Below are 26,065 nucleotides of genomic sequence, written 5' to 3' on the forward strand. Positions count from 1 at the left end.
GTCCGACTTCTCATTAAATTACTAAATTGAAGTAAAGAAAGAGAGGATTGAGATATATATGCTAGAAAATTACTAAATTTTTAAGATTCAGAGGTGATGAAGGACGCATGGGTTATTCAAAAACTACTAAATTTCAAGATGAATCTACATTGTAGACAATTTACAATCACTTTTATTAATAGAAGAAGATAAGTCTGAGTACAGGACACTGCTGAGTATATATACTCGATTCTCTTTGTTCTCGACATTAGTCTCGCACGTGCATGCACTTGGCACTCATTTATAACAAATTCACTTACACTCTCATGACACCTTACTGTCACATACATTCATCGACACACATGTTATTAAAAACATGTATTTTTTTTTTTGAATTGCATCTTAACTCATTCAAAAGGAAAACAACTGCTTCAATTATTTTTATTTGCCACGAGACCGTTCAGCTCTTCGGAATTTCGTGTTAGAGTAGAGGCTCTTTGTGACAGTTTGCGACTTAATTAGAGATTGCTCGGTGAGATAATTTGAGTTTGTTTTGCATTTGTAACACGTAACCATAGAATACAAACCACCACCACATACAGTATTGAATGTCCAACTGATATGTGGCAGTTTAACTTTGAAAATTTAAATGCCGCATCCACTTTGGTTAGGTGCTCTGACTAAATACAATTCATGTTAAACTAGATATAACCCAAATATTAAAAGTTAAACATTTGTAACTTATTTTACCTTGGTAATTAAAACCCACGTTAATCATCTTTGCTGTTCTTCCTTTCCTTTTGAACATATCAATTATCGATGGGTTGATTTGTGCTAGTAAAACTTAAAATTAAATGGTCGACTGGACGTAGTTGAAGACATTTAAATCTTGAGATTCCAGTTTTCTCCAGCTTCCCATTTTTAAGTTAACATCTTTTCTTGGTTAGTCTTCAAATTTTCAACCTATCTTTATCATCCTCCACTGCTTCTCGAAGTAGAAAAACTAGATATATATATATTCAAATTGATCAGATCAAATGAGGTCCAAATGAAATACGGGTGAATGAATAGATCAAATTGTATCGATTAATCAAGAAACAGAATCAGCTATTACAGAGTACAGACCTTACGGTATATATTAAACCCAACATTTCAAGATGCATCGTTGCAAATACTATTCAGGTTCTATTGCATAGTGATGGTTATCATCACTTATCATGAACGCCTATAAAAATAACATACAATAATGAATGTCTCCTAAATAAAAATCTAACAACGAAATTATCAATAAATTCACCTCAAGAAAAGCAATTTAATAAGAACACAAAAGATACATTGATGACCAATGAAATCTATAAATGCATATTCCATTACTTTGACATGATCAATGCAAATTTGACATTGGCATGTAATACACTGTTTTATCTCACACTCCATTTGCACCCATGTCGGTGGCGCATGGCGTATGGTGTAGGAAAACAAAAATCTAAAATGTTTTTTTTTATCAGTAAAACATCTGATATGATGATGTTAGAAATGAAAATTTAAAGAAATACTTGATTTTGAGTCTCAATTTTGTGACCAGTGTTGCATTTGGGTCATAGAAAGTTTCATATTAGAGTTTGGATTCCACGACTATAATTGACCATTTTGGCAGTTATAAAATCTGGATAAATACAAAAAATGACCAACATTATGTTAGACTTAGATTTATTTACTAACATTGCCATGTGCTTCTGTCAATCACATGTACGGTGGAAAAGCGCCATTAATCAAGGGTTGGTTTTGGCTTAGGAAATTCCACAAAAATTTTGGGGTTTCTTGATTTTTAGAAAATCTAATTGCTCCTGCTACTTCAACTTCACTCTCCCTCTCTCGCTCATCACCCCCATATTCGATTTCGAACTGTACATCAGTACAAATACCATAAGGGTTGTGTGAGTAGGATTAAGGCTTATGTGAGTACAAATAAATGAAAAGGTTGGTGATTTTACTAACAAGAAAGCGGCGAAGTAGGAGTCGTTTAAGAATAAATCTCTCTTATTTTCTTGAGGTGACAAAAATGTGTAAGAAAATTTTGTCTTAACAAATCATTGATTAAGTTCTTTTATTCAAGTATACAAAAAAAATAAAAACAAAAGGTTCCTTGTCAATATTATCTCAAGATCATGGACCGTTCTATGTTATCTCGAGATTATTGGTTCCAGGTACCCGATTACTGAGAAATGAACCGGATCCGGATGAATCTTGTCCGGTTCCATTCTTAAAATTGAACTCGTCAAAAATATCGATGCCCGACAGCAGAATTGTTAGGAACCAATAAGCTACCAGGTGATGGCGTGTATTAGACAAGGATATCTACTAGTATCGGATACGTGGATGTCCGAATTTTGTCTTTATAATTAATTTTACCTAAAATACAAAAATTGTGTATATTTTTGCTTAGAATTTTTTCATTTTTCATTTATTTTCTTCGGTTTAATCTTAATTAAAACATTTACATAGAATTAACATTAACTTTTGTATAAAAATTGATTAGCATCTGAAAAAAGATTAGCAAAAGATACATCCGGATAACACGAGCATTTAGTATTTTTAACGGGTTTGATTCCAAATCCATTAATTTAGGAATTGGACCCAAACAACATAACCAGTTTCGGATAGCATACTTCATCACCCGATTATACCCGTTAGCACCCCTCTCTTATTGGTGTCTGCTTTGCCCTCTCTTGTAGAGAAGATGAATAATACAGAGATTAGGGAGTGAACAGAATAGTAACTCACTCTTTCTCAAAGTCGTCCATAAAAGCCAAGGACAAGCAAAAATTGGAAACTTTATGGTTTTCTCCAACTTCTCATTATATTAACATTATATTTTTCTTTCTCTTTCCAACAAAAATGTTTACTTGTGTTTCTTTCTTAGAAAAATTGAGCTAAAGAAAGAGAGAATTGAGATATAAATTGTAGAAAAGGTAGCGATCAAATGAAATTGATGAATTGTACCATGATAGTTGCACTGATGGTCGATGAGTCAAAAACCCAATGTTTCTAGACTCCAAGACCACGCGCAATTTTCATATTTTTGTAAACCTTTCCGGTGTACTTCCGTTTAAAAAACAAAACTTTCATTCTCGGCCGTGAATTTTGTATGATCTTAGTCGGAAGAGTTTGACTCTTCGGCGGAGACTCTTCATGTTTCTTCTCCATTTTCACACCCCTCACCGACTGGTACAAGATAGATGTATGTTACTTTCTCCGTTTCAAGAAAAAAGATACCCTTCCTTTTTAAATTCCGCCTACTTTTAGGCTAAAATGAAAAATATGGAAGTATTTTTTTTCCAAACAAGGAAGTAGTATAATTTTACAAATAAATTGCTGCAATGACCACCATCCTCTTAGAAAAGATTGCAATCATCAGACTTTATACTGCTTACCAGTGAAAGCTTTTGTTAAGATTCAGACGCACATGTATACAAGAGGTATGAGTTATTCAAAAGCTTAATTTTATCGAATTGCACCTTAATCATTCTAAGGACGACACTTGCTTCAATTGTTTTGATACTAACAGACCGCACGGAGTATTGCACAAGAAACTTGACTCCAGAGCTCTCAAAATTGGGCAAAGAACGGGCTTCCCCTGGACCTTCCAGTCAAGTCGGGTTCTATAAATACTCGCCCTTTTATTCTTTTACCTCTAAAAATCACTGAGTAGATCTAATTGCTATAATAGACGTCAGTAATGCTTAATAGTTATGATAGTTAGTATGCACTGCGGTATGACAAGCAAAGTGTTGAAAGTAAGTGCAAGAACGTACAAGTAGTTACATGGGACGGTTAAGCCAATTCCACGGGGTATAGATTATATCTTGAATATGTTACAATAGATCTCTTTAGTCAATTCGACTATGAATGAGAGGAAAGCAATATGATTACAGTAACGAGGTTCGCTTTTTCCTTATGCTCTCTCCTGAAAATCATCCACCTTGTCCTATGAATGGTACTATTTATAAAATTGTGCAGGTCTGCCTTTTCCTTAGTTATCGCGTTGTAACTACGAAAAATCCATAGCTACACCTAAATCTTCTTTTGTAAACCAAATGGTAGATCTAAATATTTATTCACAATCAAAGGAATTATTAGTATTAAGTATGCTAGAAATTTAAATAAGACTCGTGATTTTTACGTGGTTCGATCTTTGAATCGATCTACCTCCACAAATGTCACTATATTATTCTTGGGTTACATGGAACTCCATTAATGAGTTCTTGGAGCTCTAGATCTAGTTTTGGGGAAGAGGATGAAGTTGGAGAAAATAAAATCGAATCCTCTCTCTCTCTTTTACTTTTTTCTTATGTACTAGAGAGTAGAAGTCATTTTACACATATATCCTTTACTTACAAATTAAGGAAACTAAGCTAAGATACATACACAACCCTATATTTGCTAAGTTACTCTTGCCCTTGAATTGCGCCACGCGTCGAGTGTGGTTTTTAGTATCTACATTTTGCCCTTTTTTCCTTGAGTATTGCTTGAAGAGCGATCCTTAAGGAAAAATCCTTTTTGGTGAAGTTGTTGGAGCGAGACGTGTGGTGTAGAAGTAGTTGTTGATCTTTGTTGACGAAGGAACGAGCGGAAAAATATTAACTTGAAAAGTATATACTTGCCTCTTATTCTTTTGCGAATTTCTGAAGTCTTGCTGTGTGAAGTATACATTATTCCTTGAAATGTACGAAGTATGAAGTATAAGAAGCACGAAGTATGAAGTACGCGAAGTATCCTTACGAAGTATATGAAGTACGAAGTATGAAGTACGCGAAATATCTTACGAAGTATGAAGTATGCGAAGTATCCTTACGAAGTATATGAAGTATCTCTCATTAATTATCTTCACGAAGTATAAATAACAAGAACTCCGAATTATACGAAGTAACCATTCTTGACCACTTGCCCTTGTCTTTTTTGCGAATTATATACGCGAAGTAAGAAGAATCATTCCTTGAAGTAGACGAAGTATGCAGTGTGCGAGATGAATATATGCAATGAATGAATGTGACGAGAATGCTTATGCAATGCTTATACGGTGAATGAACATAAATAATATGCTTACCTATAGTTGATAAAATGAAATGTATAGAAGATGTGTGTGTTACTTAACTCATTAAGTCTTGAAGGCGTTGATCTCTCTTCGTGTTATTTTGTTTCCTCCTCGCATGGTCTTGGTTCTTCGCTTATCCATTCATCTTCGCTCGTTCATGGCTCCTTGCATGCTCACTTTCTTTGCCTCATCAATTTCGCTTTTGTCTCCGTTCAACTTTAGCTCGTGTATTGCCTCGCTTTATTGCCTCAGAGCTTATTCCTACATTGTTAGCATGTATAGCATAGCAATAGTATAATCATATCAATATAGATATTTACTCAAGTTATAACAACATGCTAGATTGCCTCTTTATTGTTTTCTTCAGGCCAACATATTTCTGAAGTACACACGATGTATGAAGCATGCGAAATATGAAGTATGTGAAGTAATAACTTGATCTCTTGTCCTTGTCTTCATGTGAAGTATTATGGCCATGCCTCCTCTCCAAGATAATCTTGGAGTATTATGGCTATGCCTCATCTTCAGGAGAATCTTCGAGTATTATGGCTATGCCTCCTCTTCAGGAGTATCTTTTTTTGCTTTTGCTTTCTTTCTTTCTTTCTTTTTTCCTCTTGTTCCTACTCTGGGGTGTTGAAAATTTTTATGGGTAAGGTTTTTTGCTCCAGTATTCTACTCATATGTGGCCTTAAGGGGTCTTATCATGCCTCCTAAGTAAGGTTCTTACCTCTCCCCACCCTCTCATTAAGGGTCTTAATTCGACGAAGTCTCAGGCGCTCATTATTATTGCGAATAACAATCCATCAACCTCGTCTTAACATTCTCTATTGAGGTCTTACTTTGCGACAATACCACATGCTTAGTTATTCCCATGAATAAAAGCCCTGTAGTGTTGCCGACTATTGGGTCACCAGCTCCCTATTCTGGAGGGTGACGTCCCTTTATATTCCCCTTGAGTGCCCCTTCAAGGAAGTTACCCCTAACATGCATGTTGAGATCTTCCCATCCGGTTATTACGACATCAGTTGTTTTCGTGACTTCTTATCCCTTTCGCCGATATGGCTATTGGTTACGAAGTCACACCCTAGGTGGGGTTTCTTTGGGTCCGAATGCTTTGTAGCCAAGACTTTCCATACAGTCATGGCCGGGAACGCTCCAGACGCCCCAGGAACTCGCACCTCAACTGAATATGTCGGCGCCTTGGTCTTACTCCACATCAACCGGCGCCTTGGTCTTATAAAAGGGACCCTCGGCGGATAGGTCTTATCCTTGCCCCTAACTTTCTGTCTGGGAGTTGTTCACTACATGCGTTAGGCTTTGTCTCTTGCACTTTCGTACGAACTAGGGTGCATGCCGTGGATTCCCATCCTTCCTAGGCGAAGGTTTTAAGTTTCCCTAGAAACCATTTCGTGAATCTCTTTCGCCTCCTAATCTGAGGTCTTACTTTTGTTCTTTTCTTCTTTGTGAGGAGTATTACTCATTCATGTAATGTATGATGCTATGAAATATATATGAATACTTTATAACTTAATGATACTTCACTCGTTGTGATGGCCGGTTGATGTTTGTTTGAAAGGTGAATCCATTGTCGTTGAGTTGTTGCGAAGTTTTTGTCATTGTACCCATCGAGATGGTATGCTTTAATTTTTCTTGTTTTGGTTATTTGCTGATCTCCGCTTTGTCCACGCTGGTTCCATTATGCTCTTAGCTTGCTGTTTATTTACGAGTCTGTAGCTAATATCTTCATGTTGTTGTTGCGAACTAATGTTGTCAAGTGGATGTTGTTGGAACTTTGCTCGTCCGTGACTTGCTGGCTCTTGTCATTACTTTACGTTGGGGGAATTTATTGCTGATGGTTCATAACTTCGTTTTCTCCTTCTTCATGCTATGGTCGTGCTCATGGCTTCTTATTGCTTTCATCTCTTCATCACTGGTTCCATCGGGTTGTTGTGAAAGAGAAGAAGAAGAATATTTTGTGTTGCCTTGGTGTCGATTATGAATTGACTGCATCCCCTTTGTTGTTTCTGTCTTTCTCTCACTCATAGCTCAGGTTCCCCATCAGTTGGTTTGTTCGAATTGCTGGCAATCTTCACTGGAGTAATTGACGAAGTAAATTTTCAATTATTCCCTTTCACGATGTAGCCTGTTACACAGCTTACTAACTGAAACTGATCAGTAGACCGTAAATAATTGCATAGCATCACTGTTTCAATTTGTAATAACCAACTCTGTCAATGCTTAATTCAGGCTTGGAGACCATTAAAATTAGAGATAAGTGGAGAGGATACTTCCCTTTTGTTTGTCTTTCTCCTGGCAATTTGGAGTTGCTGGATTCGAAGAGATTTGGACTTGAGTTGACCAACGGGTCCAAGTTCTTAACTCGTTTATATTTGTGTGTCCTCCATAGTTCCTCGATGCTGCTGTAGGCTGGATGTTGTATGTCCTCACCGTCGTCTCTTGCACTTGGACTCTTCAATCTTCTGGACTTTCTTTTGTTTCTACTAGCTGGCAATGCTTTCTCCTCTCATCTCGGCTTAATAACTGGTGCTGCTTGTGCTCGGTTCTTCGTCAAAGTATTATAGTTCTTATTTGATCCTATTCGCGTTGATGGCTGGAGTTGAATTGCTGGTTCATGTTTTAGCTTTTCTTTACATTATGTAGTTGATGAAGTCCGCTTTTGCTTTATTACTCCTGACGAAGCATTCCTTCCTTCACTTTATATTTTCCTCTCTGAAGTTCAGTTCTTCACCGGCAGCCTGAATCCGTTGTTTCGACATTGATTGTGTACCCGTGACTTACTACTCAAATGAGTACATGTCATACAAGATCCTACTAATTTCGTTAAGATGATAAATAATGGTTTAATGGTATGCTTAGCAAGAATGCAATAAGATACTTATTTGAGTAACAAATGAGAGATAATAATGCTTCCCCTTTTGGTCGTATTGTTGGCAGTGGGTGGTGTGTTTAGTTGCGAAGTGGATTGACGAGATGAGTCTGACGAACTGAATTGGAGATGGTTGACGAAGTACTGATTCCTTTTCCTCATGGGTTGGACTATCTTCACGGTTGGACTATCTTCGTCAAGTACTATATCTTTTCCCTCGCATAAACTGGTTTCGTCTAGATGACGAGGTAGGAAGTTGTCATTGAGTCTGTCGGCGAAGTTGCATGGATTCTTCCTATAATTGTTATTTCGCTGGATATTTCTTCTCCGTGCTCCCTAGTCTGCGAAGTCATTTCACCAGGAATGATACTTTATAGACCTGGCGAAGTAGTTAGTTGACGATTTGGGTACGAACTGGTTGCATATAACAGCCGGAGTAGCTGTCGACGAAGTGATACTTCACAGAGTTAGTTATCTCTTCTTTTATTATCCTCCCTTTCACGAGATGCCTCCTATGAAGTAGTTTGCTGGTTGGTGGTGGACGAAGTGACAGTTGAATCTCGCAGGTGGATGGTAGATGACGAAGTGAGCTGTTGGATGGGGTTGTTCGTTAGAACCTCTATCAAAGTAAACTTCTTCTTTCTTTTCCTTTGCTCCTGGATCCTTTGGTTGTTTTGTTCGCCGTCTAAAATTCCTCATTATTAGTGCTGCCTTATTCCATCCTTTGATGCCCTTCTCCACGAAGGGATTATTTGGATGTTGATTGTTTCGTAGTCCTGTCATTACTCGATACTCAATAGAATCTCCAAGCTAAGATGACGTACCTGCGTCTCATAATTCAAGTGATTAAATAATTATAAGGACTAGATATCAACAAGCTATAGGTAACGTCCATATCCTCTTCAATTATAATTTTAGTAATCTACGAAGAGAGGGTAAGAAGATTTCCCTTTTGGTTTCGTTTCTCGTTTCTCTGGAATTGGTTGACTGACGAGGTGATCTGCTGAAGTTAACTGAACTTCGCTTTATATCGGTTGTTCGCAGATGATAATATTTCGTTGAATTGGTAGATGTACCGAGGTTGATAGTTGATGAGATATGCATTCTGATTGATCAGGCGAAGTGTACTAAAGGTGATACCTCGTCCAGACTGATTCATCGAGTCTGGGTTGAACCACGCTGGCGGCTTACGGTGTTGCACTGACGAAATAAGCTTCATAGCATCTCTTATTCACTGGGTTTCTTGGTTTGCCTGGACTTCTTCGTCGAGTTGAAGTCTGTTTCGTCTTCCTAAAACTTGTGTTTCTCATTCTTCACCTCTGTCTTGATGCCTCATCTTTTATTCCCTCCGTGGTTCGATCCTTTCGTATATGTCCTGGACAACTGAAGATAATTCTTCATAAAATCCCACTTACGCGTTACGAACGGCTTTAGCTTCCATGTGTGCTGACGAAGATATCATTGCTCCTCTATCTCGCACCATTGATCACTTCGTGAACTATCAAGGATTTGTCATTACCGGCTAACGAAGCTTGTATACAACCGAGCCCCTCCTTCGTCTACATCAATTCATGCACATGAAACTTGCATTACCACTTCGCCGCTTCCATTTTGTCTCAATTTCTAAATCTAATCATACAGCAAACAACCAATCAAGTTAGTGAACAATTTTTAGATCCGGATAGTTGAACAGAAAGTTAAATAAACAGAGAAGAGATTTGTCATTTTGAGACTAATTGTTGGTTTAGATTTGTTTGATTTCATCATGGTTGTTGACGTTTTCTCTGAATACAAATCTTCCCCTATTCTTTGATATCTTCAGCTGCTAATGTTGTTTGTTGTTTGAACTAATGACTAGCAGTAGCTAACTTTGTAGTTGCAGGAAATCCTACACTACACCCCTCACAAGATTCCATTAACATTCAACTCATTTTAGATTAACAATCTTAATTTTATTGATGAATCTTTGAACAATCTTACAAGAAAAGATAAAGGAATCAAAAATAACCACTGATCTAGATTTTCTCTCTCCTATTTACTTGCTTCTCAATCAGAAAAGGTCTCCCTCCTGTCCTTTACAACTGAACGACTATTTATAGGGAATTACATAATGAATGATAGCTAATTTGTCCTTTATTTTCGGATATGGCTTGCGACATTCTCGCAACCTTACAAATTTTAATCTCGCAAACTCTCTTATTTTCGCAGGACAATCACATTTTTCTCATGATTTTAGCTGACGTCGTTTATTATGTCATTTCTGAAATTGTTCTGCGACACTGTTGTGTTGTGTTGTTGATAATTTCACTGAGGCATTATTGCTGCGAGATTCTGATCCTATAAACTTCGTTGGATCTTGCTTGACAAAACTTCATGAGAATCTCCAGATTTTCTTTGAGTCAACAAGTTGCAGGTGGATAAATCCTTTACTCGTCCCTGTTTCTAGCGCCAAAATGTAACTGCGGAAAATCCATAGCTACACCCAAACCTTCTTTTGTAAACCAAATCGTAGATCTAAATATTTATTCACAATCAAAGGGAATATTAGTATTAAGTGTGCTAGAAATTTAAATAAGACTCATGATTTTTACGTGGTTCGATCTTTGAATCGATCTACCTCCACGAATTTCACTACATTATTCTTAGGTTACATGGAACTCCATTAATGAGTTCTTGGAGGTCCAGATCTAGTTTTGAGGAAGAGGATGAAGTTGGAGAAAATAAAATTTGATCCTCTCTCTGTTTTACTTTTTTCTTATGTATTAGAGAGTAGAAGTCATTTTACACATATATCTTTTACTTACAAATTAAGGAAACTAAGCTAAGATACTATGTACACAACCCTATATTTGCTAAGTTACTTTTTCCCTTGAATTGCGCTACGCGTCGAGGGTGGTTTTTAGTATCTACACGTGCACTTTTCCGCATTTCTCCTGCGTATAGCTTCTCTGCAGGCAGTGTGCCATAAGGTACGGATACCACCTCTGCTGCGTGATCACCTCTTTGCTGATCGACTCAACGAACGCCATATACATTCTATCATCTGTCCGCAGTCCGTTGCATTTAGTGCTGAGTAGGTGGTCTTACCTTACGCCAAACGAGACTAAGGTAAGACATGAATATATATCCAGCCTCGTGTTTATAAATCTCAATGAAAAAAAAAAAGGAAAATCATGCCATTTAACTCATCCAATTCATTGTTCAAGACCAAAGTCGATATTCTGCACTCTTTAAATGGTGTGTTGCTTTTACGTTGTGATTACAAGGACCATGGTTATGACCATGTTCATTCTTACATATACTATGTTTATAACCCGATCACTTGTTGTTCAACCATTATACCCGTACCAATTAGTCATATTACACCCGATGAAAGACATTGCTTTAGTTTGTGCTATGACCCGTTAATAGAAAAACACAAGGTGGTGTTTTGTGGATCTTACAAAAGCAATCGATATGAATCCTCTACATATTTACGAAGGATCAAGATTCTCACTGTTGGAGATGGGCTAGAAGAAAATGATGATCCGTGGAGAGATATAGTTGTTCCGGATGCTTTTTGTTTATCTGACTATAGCTTTTGTGTCGACATGTTACATTTGTTTTATGCGAACCATTATTTTGGGCGGTGTATAACATGAGAATGAGAATGAGAATGAATGGGCGAAGATCAGGTTCAACTTTAACATGGAGGAGACCGTAGGAAAGTCTTTTGTGTCTTCTATTCATCCTTTGACGATTCTCACAGTTCCTAATATGAAGCTCATATTTGCACGTACATTACACTTATGGGGGTGCGTCGCGCTACTCTTATGCCCATATGTATAGTTATTACCCATATGAGATTGAGTTAAAATAGTTGGAGATAATCCATGGCCCAACAAGTAGTCGTGTTCATTGCATTGGCATGTCAATAGCTTTGCAAACTGTTAAAATCGTTTAAATGGGGAAATGTGCTGAATTAAACAACTAAATATTAGTTCTTAAATACAAAGAACTGGGTTTCTCCGAAGATGAACCTCAGTCATGATTTACCGTAATTCATGTTTATGCTCAGATTGGTGATCAGGTGACTGACGATGCCATTGTTTTCTACTGTTATTTAGAGTATTCGTAGGTTTTGAGTCCTCTTTTATAGCTCCAGGAAGGAAAACTGTTTTGGTACTGTTAAATTTTTAGGGTCTGACCCTAGAAGATGAGAGAGCTCAGCATATCATCTCTCAACTATTTTTTATCTTTGTTTTAGTTGTAGTTCAGGAGTTGAATAGTTGAATAGAATAATGGGACTCTTACTGTGTACCATGCCATGCGTGTTGTGTTGTGTTTCAGGTTTTAGATCCTATAATGGGTTCTAAAGAATTTAAAAGACAGTGTATTTGTTTTCACAACTGTGAAGTATTTGTTATTCAATTCAATGCTATATATAGTTACAATTACAGTAGGATTTACAATGAATCGGGATAATCAAAGACTAAGTAAGAAAATTAAATAAACTACAAATCTGGAAGACTAAGACTTATCGTTGCATTGCTACAGAATAGGAAGACTAGAAGATATTGTTACATAGTTGGTGGTACGAATATATGACACATATATCGTTAATACCCCCTAAAGTTGGAGCAGGAGAGATAGAACGAATGCCCAACTTGTCAACCAGATGCTGGAATTGACGCACTCCTAATGGCTTGATGAATATGTTGGCAAGCTGATCTGCTGATGGAAGATGTTTGGGCAGAATCAAACCACTGAGCAATTTCTCACGGACAAAATAGTAGTTTATTTCAATGTGTTTAGTTCTTTCATGAAAGACAGGATTTTGAGCAATATGAATTGTCGCCTGACTGTCACAAGAGACAATAATAGGGAGTGTACATGGAATGTGCAAGTCCCTGAAAAGATATTTTATCCATTGTAGTTCAGTTGTTAAATTCACAAGAGCACGATACTCGGCTTCAGCTGATGACCGAGCAACTGTTGGATGCTTCTTGGATTTCCATGAAATAGGACTATCACCTATTGTAACGAAATAACCAGTAGTGGAACGTCGAGTCATAGGACACCCTGCCCAATCAGAGTCAATGTATCTCTGAGAAGCAGAGGACTAGAAGAATACAAGAATATGCCATGGACAATTGTGCCCTTTAAGTATCTTAGCACATGATGAGTAGCATCAAGGTGTGCTGTATGAGGATGTTGCATAAATTGACTCAGATAATTCACAACATATATGATATTTGGTCGTGTTACTTTAAGGTACAGTAGACGTCCAATTAATCGACGGTAAATAGAAGGATCGGCAAAGCTTTGCCATCTTCAGCACGTAATTTCAAATGTGCATCCATAGTAAATGATGAAACTCGCGCACCTGTGAGACCAGAGTCTTTTAGGATATCCAATGTATACTTCCATTGACATAGAAAAATCCCCTTTGGAGATCTAGAAACTTCTATGCCTAAAAAATATTTCAATTTACCCAAGTCCTTGATGGAGAAATGGGATGCAAGTCGTGATTTAAGAGAAGTAATGAAATCATTATCAGTACCAGTTATGATGATATCATCCACATATACAAGAACAAAAATTGAAATATTTCCTTGATGATATGTGAAGAGAGAATTATCACATAGAGATTTATGAAAACCCTCAGATAATAAGACAGAAGAAAGCTTTGCAAACCATTGTCTTGAGGCTTGCTTAAGGCCATATAAAGATTTGTTAAGCTTAAGAACTTTAGGATCACCTTTTTGTCCTAGACCAGGAGGAAGATTCATGTAGATTTATTCTTCAAGATCACCCTGAAGGAATGCGTTATTGACATCAAGTTGATGTAAGGCCCAACCTTTGATAGCTGCAACAGATAACAATAATCGCATGGTGACTAATTTCGCAACATGTGCAAAAGTATCATAAAAATCAATTCCTTCTTGCTGAGTATAACCCTTAGCAACAAGAAGAGCTTTGTATCTCTCTACAGTTCCATCTACATTGAATTTGATTTTAAAAACCCACTTACAACCTATAGTTGTCTTTCCTGGTGGTAAATCAACCAAAATCCAAGTACTATTGGCTTCAAGAGCGAGGATTTCTTTGGCCATAGCTGCTCTCCATTTGGGACATAGTTTAGCTTGAGAGTAAGATTTTGGTTCTTCAGAAAGAACAATTGCAGCTAAAAAAGCTTTATGAGCTGGTGTAAATTTGTCAAAGGACATTGATAATCTTTCAGATATGATGGTTGATTTCTAGTTCGAGTGGGTCATGAGTTTTGCACGGATGGAGCCAAAACTGTCTCAGGAGAAGGAGATGAATCGGAAACAATTTTATGAGATGAAACTGTGGGAGATCGAGATGGATCAGACTCAGTAGATGAAGCCATAGTATCGGCTATAGGATGCTGTGTAGAGTTCGCAGATGTAGCAGGGCTAGATGTGGATTGAGGAATAGGTGAAAGATTAGCGGGACTAGAGCTTGCAGTTGGTGCCGTAGAACAAGATGTGTGTTGTTGCAGTGTCACATTAATATGCTCAGGACTAGAGCTATCTTGTGGTGCAGTGTCACATGGTGTAGACATACGGCAAGCAGGTGACTGTGCATAATTATCAGTTTGATAAGGAGTTAAAATTGAATCATAATAAGCATATTCAGATGATGGAATAGACTTAGGAGATGGCAGAGTGGAAGAATGATTCTCATTAGAAAAAGGAAACATTGTTTCATAGAAAACATCATCCCTAGAAGTATATATGAGTTTTGTTTCAAGATCATAAACCTTGTAACCTTTATGACCATAAGGATACCCAACAAAAACGCCAGGTTTAGCACGCATATCAAATTTGTGAGATGGACGTGTGTTTCGACCAAAACATAGACAACCAAAAACTCTCAAATTAGAATAGTTCGTCACTGTGGATAGTAGCATCACATGATGAGTTTTATGAGACAAAATAGGAGTAGGCATTTTGTTTATCAAATATGCTGCAGTTAAGACATACTCACCCCAAAAACGTAATAGGAGATTTGATTGAAAACGGAGAGCTCTAGCAATATTCAGTAAAACTTCGCAGTAGAAGGAAATGGCTCAGTGACAAGGAGCTGACTTCTCAAGCTTGAAAAACGAGTTTGGAGACCCTGCAAAAAATCCATTGCACGATATTGATCGTTTTGTTCAATATGATCCTTACCTGCGTGACAGATGCATTGTGTGGGAGGACGGAAAGAGTCCAACTGATCCCAAAGAGTACACATCTCATGTGCAGTATCGAAAGACATGATGATGCGACCAATCTCTGGTTCACAAGAGTTGCAGACCCAGCTGCCAACAAGATCATCATAGCGCTGCCAATAAGGGATATCTGCTGATTTCGTTGGTTTGTTGATCGTACCATCTATATATCCTGTCTTGGCTTTAGAACTCAAATATTTGTGCATCCCTCGTACCCAAGTGTCATAGTTTTCACCTTAAAGAACTGGTTGATAAAGAACAGTGGTGGGATTGTCGGCTGGATGTACGTAGTAAGGACTATCTGGTTGAAAATATGGGTTTTCATCATCAACTCTCTTTCCTTTCTCTGAGTTTTCTGAAGTTTTGGATGGTGGAGTGATATCACCGTCTACCATTTTTTGGAGAATTGGATGTTTGTAGGGTGTAGGATTTAACCTAGGATGATTGTAGGGTTTCAGATCTAACCTAGCACGATGTTACCATAAAGAATTTAGAAGATAGTGTATTTGTTTTCACAACTCTGAAGTATTTGTTATTCCATTCAATGCTATATATAGTTACAATTACAGTAGGGTTTACAATGAATCAGGATAATCAAAGACTAAGTAAGCTAACTAAGTAAACTACGAATCTGGAAGACTAAGACTTATTGTTATAGTGATACATAATAGGAAGACCAAAAGATATTGTTACATAGTTGGTGGTACGAATATATGACAAATATATCGTTAATAGGTTCATCGTGTATTTTTTTTTGGCATGGGATTTTTGAACTTTCGTATTCAGATTTGCCATGCGAAATGATCTCAAAGCCTGTATATGGGTCATATTCCGAATCAAAATATTTGGTTGTGGCTTAATCACCTTCCTTATCTTCATTATTAATGATATGATTAAGTGTAAGTAATTAAATTACTAATTATTTTTGAAGAGTTCACCACAACCAACCATATCTAAACTGTTTAATGACACCTTACAAAGGAGAAACACTAAGCACAAACAGAAAAGAGAGAAGAATTCATTCTCGACTAGTGGGGAGACCAAAGATAATCAAGGAGTAGTTAACTAAGTCAATCTATAAAAGCCAATTGGATGAATTTTTTTTTCTCTTTACAATATCATCAATTTTTTTTCTTCCAAACCTGAAACCTCAACAGGTAACCATTAGATCGTGATAGAGAGTTATCAAACATTCAGAGCCTTGAATCAGAGTTAATTTGATAGAAATTTTTGAGCTTAAGGTACCAAATTTATCAACACTAGCACCGTGAGTTATACGACAATTTTTGAAATTGAGGTACCAAGAATCTGTGCCTTGGAGCCAATCCGGCCAAATGGACGAAAACTACAGTTTTCTCCAACTCCTCATTTGATTAGTTAGCAACTTAAGTTTATTTTACGCTTCATTTTGTTTCTCTACAGAATTGATATGATAATGATAAAAAAGAAATGAAAATGACTATAAAAAGATGAGATTAAACGGAATGTTGGTGAATTATATCATGGAAATTGTATTTGTAGACAACATATGAAATACCAAAAATTACGAGATGGTGTTAGGTATAACCCATGCCTGAATTTTTCTGAATTCCATTGACATAGTAGTTGGCGGATGGTGCTAGGCATAACCAGGTCCATAGCAAAGTATTTGGGGGCCCTAGGCGAAATTATGGAAGTGGGGTCCTATATAAGAAAAATAACTTTTTACTTGTGATTTCATATGAAACATAATATACTCTCAAACAATAAAATTTGCTACAGAAGATAACACTAAAAATATAAAGAATATGGCTTATCACACAAATATTATGCTTTAAAAAAATATAAAGATTGATCTTCCTTCCCTTTATCATGCGAAGTTATCAATACAACTGAATAGGAACCGTCCCTTGTTTCAAAGAGAGGAGGACGAGTTATTACATTTAATATGATGGTCATAGACGAATTGAAAGCTAAGAAGTGGTGATCCTACCCCTGGGGAAAAATAGAGATGCCTCCTACATTGCCCATAATATGTGGAAGTATCGAGATAATTTCGTATAGAGTTTGTAATTAATTGTATCTATTATAACAATCTCAATATACCATATTAAAAGTTTGTTTAATCTTTTTTGTAACAATGTCGACTTCAATGGCTGCCTGATTTGCATTATTAGCAATATTTACATATGATTGTTAAATGGTAATATTTATTTTGATTTCATTATTTAATCTTCCTTTTTTTTTAAAAATAAATAAAAAAATTAGAGGTTGGAGCATAATAAAATGTCATAAGAGTTTGCAGATCATAACAGACATGTGTGTTGAGTTCAATTGTGTGAGGCGTACAAGTGTGTGCAAGGTTGTGAAATCGTAAATATAACGTAAATCATTTTTCATACTTTAAGAATTGAATAGTATATTGAATCGTAAATCGAAGATTCATGGTCGATTATTGAATTGTCATATTTGCGGTATAAATTAATATGGAGTGGATATGAATAAATAAAATGAAATATATAATGGAGAAACTTATATAGTGAGAAATATACAAATATATTACAAACTCGTAGATTTCACAAAAACAAGACATAGCCCAATGGTTATAGCTAGGCTTGTGTGGGCAACAGAACATGAGTTTGAAAAACTCACTAGTTTAGTTTTAGTTAAGTTTTTCGAATTTAGTACAATTTAACTGGTCAAAACTCTCAGCCAAAGTCAAAAATCATATCAAATATAGTATCTTACACGATTTTAAGAAGATACATTTCATAATAACGATCTGAAGCGAAATGAAATAATTTGAAACGAGTGACTCGTACGATTTTAAAACCATGAGTGTGTATGATGTTGAGAGTCGAAAAGCCGAGTATATATACTCGAGAGGTCCTTGTAACAAACTATCATTTCTTATAATCAAAATTGATTCAAACCGTACTGTAGAAGTATGATTTCTTATGAATGTTATTAGACAAAACCCCGAAACTTCGAATAAAGAAGAGAAAATAATAAAATAGTCAAAAACAATAGCGAAAGACCATATTAGTAACTTTAATAATACACAATTAATTTGCTGGAAGAAACGTTAAATCGTATTGGACTACTAGCGGAATAAGCCCAAAATTTGATATTTTAACTAGGTTTGGTATCTAATTATAGGTAGAAAAGATTGTGATTTGGGGCTCCCTAGGATATGGGGCCCCTAGGCCGTCGCCTAGCTGGCCTATGCTCAGCGACGGCCCTGGGCATAACCCATCACATGTAATTATCAAGACGCGTTGATTAAATTGCAGGTAATTTTTCCCGACATTTTATTTTCTTATTTTTGAATTAAGTTCGGGAGCTAGGAAAAAAAAAACAACTACAAAGGAAGAAAAGGCTTACTAAAAAATTGAGTGATATACGAACAAAGAGAAGTAAGCGATGAACAGAAAAGTGGTAAGCAGCTAAAGAATAAGCCATGACGTAGGCATCCATGAAACTAAACTCTACGAAATTGAAAGAAGCAAGCTTTTACCATATTCCGGAAAAGAAGCAAGCTTTACCATGGTGCTTTGATTTTTCCCAACATGAATGTGCAATTGTGCATTTATATTTTAGGTGCATTTTATTTCAGAAGAAAAATATTAGGTGAAAAGTAGATAATTAATAAGGGGAAAATCATTTTTACTAAAGGAAAGCTGGTTTCGAGGTGGATTTATAAACCCTTTTTAATTGATTTTTTATATCAAATTTCAATTAAGTTAACTTCATTATCGTGGAAAATTACAATTATTATGACGAAGGTGAGATATATCCAAGCTCATAAAAACAAAAATGCATTTACTGATCAACTGGTTGTGATGCTTAGAAATATTATTGTCTGTCAGCAATCATAATGGGCATAGTGAATTTCTTACAAGGAGTTTCCCAAGGGAGTTTTAACAGAGAGATTAAATCACATTAGCAATTACAGCAGCAACAAAGAGAAAACCAAGTTTAATTGAAATTCGTTCCATATCATGAACTGTGATATTTGATCATTTCGGTTAATTGGGGTATGGAAACGAAGATAAAAATTTCTTCGTTTCAGTGCTTGGGAACAAGCATTTGATACTAATTTATTTTTTGTCGCGAATTATCAACCACCTGACCTACATTGCACTAATTAGATGTTATTCTCTTATAACAGCAGACAGTCACTAACACTCCAAAATCAATAACTCCATGTCGCAACATTGTCATGCACCAGTGGCATATAGCCTTGTCCATTTGGCTGTGAGGCACCAAGAATATGAAGAAACTCCATATATGGACAAAGTAGATAAAATGGAGGATCAAGAGTGGAGACAGAAAAGTACCATAACGAAAAAGAAAAATAATATAGACAAATGTGACATTGTCGTTTCATTAAACAAGATCATTAACTTTGGAAGTGGAAGGTGTTGAAATTATTCGAGAACTAAACCCGATTATAGGTTGACACGCAGTTTAAATAATAGGGGTAAAGGGTTTTTTATTTATTTATATGAAATCCACCCCAAAATTAGCTTTCCTTCTAATAAAAACGACTTTCCCCCTAATAATTATTAAAAAGTAATAGTTTATTTCTCGCCTTGACAGTGATTTAAATCATTTGAGTTAGTTGTCGACATGTTAACTTTCTCGAGGATAATTTCGTCAAGTCCATTTCGAGTTAACTCCAAAAGAGCCGTTCTAGCACACCAACTTACAGTTTTTTTTTTTTTTTGATTGGAAGTGATAGATTTTATTGAAAGAAAGAATGTACAAAAGAGCTACAAGTAGTAGCAAAGAAAGAAAAATAAAACAGAAAAAGAAAAGGAATTAGGAAAAAATTGCATCCCAATTGTCCTTTGTCGAGATAATATGATGCCCAAAAACTGTAGCCCAAGCAATAACCAGAGATTTAGCTTCGATGATTAAATCAAAATCTGTTTTGAAGATGTGCTTATTTTCAAAAGTACGCGCGTTCCTTTCTCTCCAAATCACCCACACTATAGCAGCAGGAATCATATTCCAGCACTCCACATTATGATTTAAGAACATCTGATGCCAACCATTAGCTAAATGAAACAAAGACTGGAGAAATCCAACACCAACCTGAAGGAATTAAGTTTACATCTGATGCCAACCATTAGCTAAATGAAACAAAGACTGTGGAGAAATCCAACACCAACCCGAAGAAATTAAGTTTAACCACAGTTTGTAAGCCACTTTACAGTGAAGAAGAAGATGACTTGCCGTTTCTACAGCATCTCCACACATAATGCAGTCCATTTCCAGAGTCATTCCCTTACGCATCTCCACCAAATTACAGTTTCTTCCAACTTCCCCTTCCATTAAGTTTTTATTTTCCTCTTTAGAGAAAACTCAGTTTTTGCATATTCTCTTTTGTTTCTTTGCAAAGTTGAAGTAAAGATATAAAATGAGACATAAATACTGGAAGGTCTGAGATCAATCGAAATATTGATGATTCCCACCATGAAAATTGCACTGATGGCCGATTTTAGATGCCAAGAGACCACATACTAAAGTCATCTTTGACTTATTTGGTTTTCACCTCATTGTAATGAATGTGTTTCCATTTTCCTGAGAGAATTGTTGCAATGGCAGCTATACTCTTACAAAAGATGATAGTCATCAAAACTCTCTTGCTTACCAGTAAAGTCATTTTTAAGATTTAGATGTGTTGGAATGTGCATTTGAGTACTATAGATCGTCTAATTCTTATGTTTATGGTGATAAAGAGAAGAATTTTGGCAAACTAGTTTAAGATTTCACACTTTACTCCAACATAAGAGTTGGCGGCATACCAGAATGTACAAATGATTTGAATAGGGAAGGTAAACTGCTTAAAGAATGATGGCCCATTAGCTCAGTTGGTTAGAGCGTCGTGCTAATAACGCGAACGTCGCAGGTTTGAGACACCTGCATGGCCATTTCAAATTTTTTTACGTGTTTTTCTGACAAAACAGATGAAATGGAATACTGTTCAATGCCAAAGATTGAATTCATAGGGAAAAACTATTTCTCTAAATGATAATGCAAATTATATAGTGATATGAAAAAAAGATGAGAACTCTAGGTGTAAAACCCTCGTCACTTAAGCAGGGATATGGTGTATATGGTTGGCGTTTTGATTCATTCTTTGTCTTAAGTTTAATCTCTTTTTTATCCAGATCTTTGTTCTTTTTTTCGTTTAATCTCTAAGTTTCTCCTACTTTTATAATTACCTTTGTTCTTTTCTGCCTTATGGATAACTAATCCTTTTGTTACAACATCCATGTCTATTAATCAGTTGTAAGTTTAAACAGTGGTGTTTATTCCAGTAGTGGTTCATCTGCAACCCGAGTTTTTTGAATCAATATTAGCAGTGGTGCATCCTCCGACAGTTGTGTTCTCTCCAGCAGTTGTGCTCTCCATCACCTCCATGATGGTTCCATACAGGTTGCCTAATGTTGTCTCCTTTAAATTTGGTCATAATCTTGATAGAAATTTCTCACCGTCATTCAAGTTCAATCACCGGTATTCAGGTTCTCCTCCAAAGTTCCAGAAGATGAAAAGTCCCTTACACTGCCAAGAAACGAACGGGTACAGCCGTTTCTGCGTTACTTGGCGTAATTTTACCATCTTTAGTTATTGGCGTAATTTTAGCCTAAAGAAACTCCTATACAGGTCGGTTGCCGTTCAGAAAAATAATCACCCTAAAAATCATCAATGTCATAAACCCTCTTCTTATTTGGGGATCTCTTTTGTACATAACCTTGTCATTACGTTTCCTTCACATCAAAAAAAACATGTTCTCTCCCAAAATCAATTGTCTCATCCTGTGCAACTCTCAGCACCCTATTATGGCGACTAATCCCCAACTCCAAGTCTCTAGTATTACTTCGCAAATGCAACAAACAAATATTGGAGTAGCCAAACCTCAAAGAAGAACTCTCGGCTCTGCTCAAGTTATTAACAATGCATCGGATGAATGGTCAAAAAGTGTGCGTGGTAAAATCTTTTGCCAGGAGGTTTTGGAAGTCAGGGAAGTTTTAGATGAGATTAATGCGATCTGGAAGAAATACAAAAACAAGGAAACAAAAGTTATGGGTTCTAATCTCTTTGTTTTCAAGTTCACTACTACCAATAAGCAGGAGGATATTATCAAAAGGTCCCCATGGACTGTAAAAGGCTACTTGCTTGCTGTAGAGATCTACAATCCTAGAATTCCGCTGGCAGATACTAAATTCCTGTATCAAAATTGGACTGTTAAGTTCACAAATCTTCAGTTAGAACACCTAAATGTGTCTATGGTGGATGAGATTATTCAAGATTTGGGAGGAGAAAAAATTGAAATAGACCCCCCAAATGCACATCCAAGGATTGACAGATTGGTTAAGGCTAGGATCAGAATGCAACTAACATCCCCACTTAAGAGAGGTTCTTGGCTAAGAACAGCGTCTGGAGGTGAAGCGTAGGTTAAGTATCACTGGGAAAAACAACCTTACAATGTGTGCGACCAATGTTTTGTCATTAATCATTCTGATGACAACTGTGAACAAATCACATTAACTAGGTTAAGCCTAGTTACAATTCGATGTCAGCTGAAGAGTATGAAGCTTGGAGTCTGGAACAAGAAGAGGATTTTGTAGTTGGGGCTGCCCCTGAAGGAAACAATGGTGCTGCTAACATGAATGGGGAGAATGGCTTGGGTGCCCCTATCACCAGTACGGGTGTTACCAGCCAAGATGGGTCCTTATTGGTGGATAATATCGGTGAAAATGTGGATAACTCAGAGGAAAGGAATAGCAAAAGATATCGAGGTGGTGCCGAACCATTTCAAAACAGCATCAACTCCAATCAATCGATTCCAGCTCTTCTCATATCTCCAATCACTCGTTCTAATCAACCCAATCTGGAAATCGCTGCTACAAACATGACCAATAATCAATCCGAGTCATCTACTGGCAATCTAATCGAACCCATGGATGGTGTGGAAATGGAGGAAGTTGAGGCAGAAACTGCAGTTGAAGATGATCTTACACTGATTAATATCATGGGGCTGCTAAAAAGGTATTTTTATCTTTGATTTCATTTCCCCTAATTTTATAAACCCTAATTTTGCTTATTTAGTTATTATTAAGGGTGCACAGGAACCGAGCCGGACCGACGGACCGTCCCGGAACCGGTGGAACCGTACCTGTTTTTGTCCCGAACCGAGGAAGGGGGTACAGGTACCGGTCGAAAAAATAGGAACCGAGGCTAGGGAGGTACATGTACTCGGCCCTACCCATATCCCCTGCCGAACTGTACCGAGTGTACCGATCATTTGTGATCGTTAGATTTAATTTCTATCTAATCTAATGGTGGTAGATATCTAGTATATATAGGAATGAAGTTAGGGTTAGAAACAGAAGTGATTCATTTTCTTTTTTCTCCTTCTTCTTCGCCGCTCTCTTGTCCCGAGTCTCCTCCTCCATCACTGTGTTCATAAGAACACACGTTAAACAACACCAAATCCATCACTGTTTGTTTGATTAATTCAATAAGTTAACTAGAAGTCTATAACAGGTAACCAAAATTTCTTTGATTATGATTATTATTGTGAATCTGTGATGTTTTTATTATTTTTTTTAATTTTGATTTTGATTATTATCTTCCTTTTGTGTGTGTGTTCAGTTAAACTTAGACTGAGGAGTGAATTGGGTACCCGAAATCTCGATCTATTTGTTCTGAATCTTCTGATTCCTTAATCATTTGATTAGGTAAGATGCAATCTAGATCTGTCATCTGTATCATTTAATTTGAGCTTCATTAGTTTGATTATAAGTTTATAACATAATGATTTGCATGACCAATTCTAGGGTTTTGGATTGTTGTTGCATTTAAACAGCTAAGCTTTGTTTTCTTGAGAAACATGTTGTGAGTCAGTAGTATTGCGACTTATTTGCGTTTTGCAACAATCAATCTTTTGCCCTGTAACCATACATTGTTTATCAGATGTACATGTTGCGTTCATTCCCAAGGTGTATCATTGTAGGTTGTTGTTAGTTTCCAGCCATATTATTGATCTAGCATGCACAACTTTTTCTAGTCCTGTTGCTTTAACTCTTGTTGATTTAACTCCTGTTGAGTATTTTGGATTGTACCATTTTGATGGACATGAATTGTTTGGATAAAGTAGATGTTCCATCTTAACCGATTTCTTTTGTCATCTGGAATTAGCTGATAATGTCTCCATGTATTTGTCTTTCTGACTTCAACGTTTTGGTTGGCGGTGTCGTAATTGTCTCGGAGTTAATAGTTATCTTTCATGCTGATGAATCCTTGTCGTTTGTTTCAGACAATGTCGACTTGGGAACAACTTGTGGACGATACTACCGTGTTTCATGCCTTAGTATCATTGATCCAGGTGAGACGGAAATATCATTTGTCTTCATATGTTTACTGAATCTTCTTCTTTTGCCCGACACTTCTTTTTCTTTTCCGTTCTGTTCTCCAGGTGATTCTGATATCATCAAAACCCTTCCGGGTGACCAGTAAGCGAAGAAAGCTAGCGGATCCAATCGATAGATCCAGAATTTTTCTTGTTTGGGTTGACTCTTTTTCTATCTAGTATGAGTTGAGTTATAGTGAAATTGAATCAGGCTATTTCAAATTTGTAAGTCCGAAAGAACACATTAATACTGAATGTTTTTTGGTAGCTGAATCTGAAAGTGTGTTCTTGCACTTTATGAATGTCGTATGAGACTATTTTTGTGTGTTTTCTTTCTAACATTTCAACCTAGAATTCAATTTGTCTGGAAAAATGACAGGAAAATCTGTCTTTGAATTCTGACAGAAAGTATCGATTGGTACCGGAACCGTACCTGGTACCGTACGTGTACCGAATGGTACCGGAACCGAGGTACAAGGTACAGGTACCGGTCCAAAATTTTGGAACCGAGCCTAGGGAGGTATAGGTACTCGGCATGGGCAGGAACCGAGCCGAACCGTACCGTGTGCACCCTTAGTTATTATCAATCTGCCATAGGTTTACTATCTGCAAACCCTAATTTTCCCAAAAATTTGTTTGGTATTTCACAAAACACTCATCAATAATTACTATTTAAGGTCTCTTCCCATCGCTAACACTAATATAGTGCTCAATTGTGCATGTTTGATTATTGCTCTTACTTTATTATTGGTACATTGTCTTGTTAGAGTCATTATCTTTGGTTTTTTGGTTTGGGATAAATTTAATCAATTAAATTACACTGTTGAGTTCCATTTGTTTGATTTTATTGTATTCTCAGCTTTGTTTGTCAGTCTTATTGGTCATCCTATCTACATAGATATCCCAGTTAATGTTTGTTATCTTGTTTGGGTCTTATTTCGTGCTTGTCAGATTAGTAACTTTATACCTCTTTGCTTTCTTTCCATCACTAGTGTCTTCTTTGGTTTATATAACTGTAGTTCTAGTTGCTCTGATTTCTCTCTCAGTATGAGAATCTTGTCGTGGAATTGTCAGGGCTTCGGCAACCCGTCCACTAGAACTTCCTTATGGAATTTGATAAGGTCTCAAAACCCTGAAATGATATTCCTTTGTGAAACTAAGAATAACTCTGAAAAAATGTGTGGTTATTTAAAAAGATTTAACTTTCCTCATTGTTGGGTTTATCCTTCAATTGGTCTTGCTGGTGGCATTGCCTTACTTTGGAAATCTGGATTTGATTGTCAGATTGTCCAAAACACTGATAAAATGATCAATGTGATTATCAGAGACGATCCCAGCAAGCCTGAATTGCTTGTCACTTTCTTTTATGGTTCCGTTTACCACAATGAGAGAGTACAACAATGGAATTACATTGGGGAAATCGGGTCTAGAGCTAACCTTCCTTGGGTTATAATAGGAGATTTTAATATCACTATGCACGAT

At 36.6% G+C, this 26,065-nt stretch overlaps 1 protein-coding gene and 1 long non-coding RNA gene across 2 annotated transcripts; one reads left to right on the forward strand and one right to left on the reverse strand.

The window, feature by feature from the left end:
• Positions 1-14,214: 14,214 nt before the first annotated feature.
• On the reverse strand, positions 14,215-14,784 carry LOC113272083 (putative protein TPRXL). Its single transcript, XM_026521990.1, has one exon. The coding sequence runs from the start codon at positions 14,782-14,784 to the stop codon at positions 14,215-14,217; it is 570 nt and encodes a 189-aa protein (XP_026377775.1).
• A 9,706-nt stretch (positions 14,785-24,490) lies between these two features.
• Positions 24,491-24,856, forward strand: LOC113338447. Its single transcript, XR_003354782.1, has 2 exons — positions 24,491-24,559; positions 24,650-24,856. It is a non-coding gene; the product is annotated as an uncharacterized LOC113338447 (long non-coding RNA).
• The last annotated feature ends 1,209 nt before the right edge of the window (positions 24,857-26,065 follow it).

Source organism: Papaver somniferum, chromosome 1 (genome assembly GCF_003573695.1).
Source record: "Papaver somniferum cultivar HN1 chromosome 1, ASM357369v1, whole genome shotgun sequence".
Lineage (NCBI taxonomy): Eukaryota > Viridiplantae > Streptophyta > Magnoliopsida > Ranunculales > Papaveraceae > Papaver > Papaver somniferum.

Excerpts from the sequence above, each read along its gene's own strand:
- LOC113272083 (XM_026521990.1), bottom strand. The coding sequence starts at position 14,784 with ATGCGTGCTAAACCTGGCGTTTTTGTTGGGTATCCTTATGGTCATAAA.